This window comes from Egretta garzetta, unplaced genomic scaffold, assembly GCF_000687185.1.
Source record: "Egretta garzetta isolate BGI_Z169 unplaced genomic scaffold, ASM68718v1 scaffold220, whole genome shotgun sequence".
Taxonomy (NCBI): Eukaryota; Metazoa; Chordata; class Aves; order Pelecaniformes; family Ardeidae; genus Egretta; species Egretta garzetta.
This window is the reverse complement of record NW_009258414.1, coordinates 1,299,334-1,303,808: the sequence shown is the minus strand read 5'-3', so window position 1 is coordinate 1,303,808 and position 4,475 is coordinate 1,299,334. Positions and strand designations below refer to the sequence as shown.

The 4,475-nt window shown below is 38.3% G+C and overlaps 1 protein-coding gene across 1 annotated transcript in view; it reads right to left on the bottom strand.

The window, feature by feature from the left end:
* LOC104129887 (transmembrane 9 superfamily member 2) overlaps positions 1-4,475 on the bottom strand; it is a 32,485-nt gene that overhangs the window by 26,946 nt on the left and 1,064 nt on the right. Inside the window, exons 2-5 of the mRNA XM_035898526.1 lie at positions 4,314-4,469; positions 2,917-3,010; positions 1,055-1,182; positions 708-837 (exon numbers count right to left, since the gene is read on the bottom strand). Coding sequence (XP_035754419.1) covers positions 708-837; positions 1,055-1,182; positions 2,917-3,010; positions 4,314-4,469 — 508 coding nt within the window. The remainder of the gene's footprint in view (positions 1-707; positions 838-1,054; positions 1,183-2,916; positions 3,011-4,313; positions 4,470-4,475) is intronic.

The following is a 4,475-nucleotide window of genomic DNA, read 5'->3' as shown; positions in this document are numbered from 1 at the left end:
AATTGACTGCACTGCATACAAGCAGTAAGTCATGCGGCAGAGCAGAGTCATAGCAGAGTGCTCTCTCCTCACTGAGGAGTGTGGTCCCTCACCCCAGGAGAGATAAAACTGTATCACTTATCTCTAACTGTACTAGTTCACCATGGAACTCCCAGGATGACTGACACATTTCAAATTGTTGTCAATATAATTCTTTCCCTGCCACAGCTGTGTTTGTTATCTTCCAGCCATCTGGGAAAATCCTGACATATTTAACTTGTAAACTGTGCTAGACATAACTTTCGCAACTAGAACACAGTGCTCATTTCTAGGTCTTCACTAGAAAGCTTCTCTCTGAAATTGGTACAAGAAAGTCTTGCACACAAACACAATCCTCAGTTGCATGGACAAAGAATGAATAGGTACAAGGGCAAATGCACATGACATTTCAGAATAAAAACTCGATTTTCTAAGGCTTTTAGACACCAATACAGTTGTTTTACAGCTTTATCTATATTGGTCAAAAGATCTACATGAACTTTTTTTTTTGGACAACTGCAGTGAGACACTGCATACAGAAGCAGCATTCAGCTTTGTTAATGCCCACGTTCCGAATATTAACCATGTTTACAAGGATATCTGTTCTTTCTCAGAAAAAGAAAGCTTAAAAATAAGACTGTAAATAAAATTACAACTGCTATACAAATGAAAAAAGTTCCACCACTTACATTTATAACACAAGCATCTTTAACTCTACCATCTGGAGTAACAAAACATCCTATCGGAAATCCTGGATTACAGTATTTTTGTCCATCTTCCACATCATAGCACCACGTTACAGGCATGTTATCGATAATCCTAGACAGAAATCATCAAAGAACACGTCCTCAGAAAGAGATGCACCTTATTTCACGTTGACATTTAACATTTATGTAATGCACATTGTTTTCAGTAGTGCCCACAAGATGCACAGTAGAGGACAAATATCACACAGAAGGAAGAAAGCAACCACTTAGAACATAAGTAACTGTAAAAAAGCAGCAGAAGAAAACCCAACCTCAAGCGCACAGCTTACCAGTGATGCTGATAATTCAACTGCATTCCTTTCTTCAAAAAAGCCAGTTTGCTTTTATCAGCACTGTTTCCTGGGTCATATGTTCTTGTACAAACCTTCTTGCATGTTTCTTGCTTTTTAAAAGTGAACTGTTAAACAAAGCACACAAAATAGTAATTTCAGTTTCACTTTGAAAACCTTTTAGTATTTTTTTCATGTAAAACTGACTTTTTTGATATACTTCACTTCCTTGCTATAGAAGTTTCTAAAGCCAGAATTTCCCATACAACAGCTTCAACTTAAATGTCAAGATTTATGTATATCCAGCACCAGCAATCCCTTTTCACATTGCAAAAATCTCTTCACAAGCCCAGAAAAACTACCTCCAGATAAACCCTGAGGACTGAGATTTGAAAATTAGGAGAAAAGGTATTGCTTTTTTCTTTTACCAGTTTGTTTTTATTTTGGTAATTTCATCATCTGCTAAACCAGACTTTTAACTACACCCTTTCTGAATGTTCCATTTAACTTTATCTGTGTTTCCCCATGACAGCTAAGTTATTAGACAAGGCTGTCAAAAATGCATTAAGTTGCACAGCATCTATGCTTTAAGTGCAGACACCACCTAACACAAACATGCTCACATTTGTGTATCAAGCTATTCTAATCCAGTTAGGATTTACCTGTTAGTGAGCTAGCATGCTTACAACATGACTGAAAATTCTAACATTATCAAGGCCAAAGTGCTAACCAATAACAGCATTTTCTAATTACCATAGCGTGCAGCCATTTCAAACAAGTAATTGTTATAATACTTTATCTATTCAATGAGTATCTAGCCCAAATGACCCATCATGCTACGTATTTAAAAGCTTCTTGTGGCCAGCAGTTGTAAGACCCAAAATTACATTAGCTCAAAAAGAAAAAAAAAAAAAAAAAAAAAAAAAAAAAAAAGACTTCTAGCAGCAGTTTACACAAGGGAGGAGGCATCACCTCTTTAACAGTCCTATGAAAAGATATGACTCTGTCCCTAATGACTGAGCAGCAGTAGACTCAAACTCTGCTGCCTCTTTTTCTCACAGGAATTTGGATTATCCAGCAACCCTCACACACAAACATAGCTCAATTTTCAGTTTCACCAGCAAATCCCAGTCTGGAAGCTGCACATGAACAGTACACAGCTTTCAAGCATTAAGAGCCAGTGTTTGACCATTATCTCCTTCACTGCCAATAATTTTCCCAAGTTGACTGGACAGCATTTTAGAGATGCTACATTTGGTCATTGCTAATGCAGACCGTAAGACAGAAAAATACTACATACCTAACGAACGAAATACTTCCATACATTTATTTTTACAGAGTATTTCAAGTGACATGCATCAACAACAAAAAATTTGGTTTTAGACAACAGATATTAAGTGTGTACAAGCATGGAAAAGCTGGAAGTGAGCCCCAACCTGGCTTCCCCTTCCCACTCTGGAAGTCACCCAATGGTACAACCAAATAAATGAAACAGTTCCTGAATACCAGTTTACAGCCACCAATGCTATATTTAAAAAACTCATCATTTCGGATCACCTAACACACTATAAACCCAGCTGCTAAAGAAAGGCTTAAGATATAGTTTCTGGATTTCCCTACCACAGAGGAATGGGAAAGAAGAGTGACTACTGGCTCAGCTTCCTAACTTTAATTAGCCGCACTACGATGCCTTTGGGGTAGGTGGTGGGAGGGGTTTTGTTTTTATTATGTAAACAGTATAAAGCTTATATAGAAAAAAATAATCACACAATCATCAAGTCTTCAGCTACGTCTATGGATTACAGCCATCAGAATGACAGCTATCAAATTCAGACAGGATCAACTTCAAGGGATAAAATAACCTTATATGGAGACGATGCTATTCTCTCCCCAAAGAGCACTTGTCCGAGATTTTCTGATGGTCTTTTCTCTTCTGTATCCTGACAGAAGTCAAAACTGGAAAAAAGTAGAAAAGATTACCTTTAATTTTTAATTGGCATGTAACTGTAAATATCAGCCTAAAACAATTTCTTAACTTATTTCCTTAACATGGCAGATTTCATACTTCTTTTTATGGGTCAGCCACTGTTAGTAAAAATTTGAGAGCCTCTGCAAAGAAATTTGGCATATATTATAGAGAAATATTTCTATTTTGATATCAATTTCAACTGAGATCTATCACAGCTGAACTATCTTTAACAAAATGCATGATGCTTAGTCCAAGCATCCTTTTCAAATGGCAACTTAAACAAACAATATCGTGTTTCATATTAAGAAAAAAAAAAAGACTATGCTACTGACTGTCCATTTCTCTTGCAAAAAAAGTTTCAGAAAAATAATTACACCCCTGTCTTTAAAGGAGTCTTTACAAATAGTATTTAATGTGAAACGTTCCAAAGAAGGGAAGTGCTTTTAGTATTCATGTGTCACACTGCCGAATACCGTTCACCAGTTCTTTTCAACTACATACAGCCTGAAACAGCTGAACACGGAAGAGAGAATGTAACCATTCTGGATCTTTGCTGTTTAAACACAGGTAGCTGTAGCATTAGGTTATGGGGGGGAAGAAAAAAAAAAAAAAAGTCATCACTTATCTTTGGTGAAGAAGTACTCTTCCTCAATAAGCATTCATTGGCTTCCATAAAGTTTAATGCATTGTGGGCTTTTTGAGCTAGTCTCTGGTCTTGCTGCTACTGGTGCACTGCATAGGATAAGACCTACAACACCTGCAAGTTTCTCTTTTCTGCATGCCCAACAGCAAGACCACAAATCATATTGTGTACCATTGCTCAGTAGGCCTACAAATATCTGCAAAAGCAGGTAACAGTTTTCACAGACAAGAATCAAAAAAACCAAGAATTAGATACAGAGCTTTGGTGGAAAAGTAACCCTTCTTTTAGTTGCCAGAAACAAGGAACACAAAGCTCCTGCCCTCCAAGATTTGACTAACAGGAACGACTTTCAAACATATCAGTCAACTAAATCTAGCACTCAGCTCAAAAAAGTGCACCCACGAGAAACCCAGCAGCCTTGCCTTTAACAATAAGAGAAGTTGGCCAGAAGGCACAGGTGTGGCCTTCATCTTTTCCACCTTCTTGTACGCTATTCCTCCTGCCGAACACGGGATTTACTCTTCCACCCTATACCCAAACCACCACATACACGAAACAGGCATACGGTATCAGGAGTCGCATCACCGCACCGAGAACAGAAAGCAGGCTTTCGGAACGCTTCTGGACGCCTGTTGCGATGTACTTACGCATCGTACTCGTACGGCAGAACCGATTCAACCGAGTCCAGTCTGTTCACGAAGAGCTCGATAAGTGACTGAAACAGGGAAGGGCAGGGGGAGAAAAAGTATGAAAATACAGGCTTGCAAAAACAAGCGCGCGGCCGACACGAAACGCATGGCTTGCTGGCA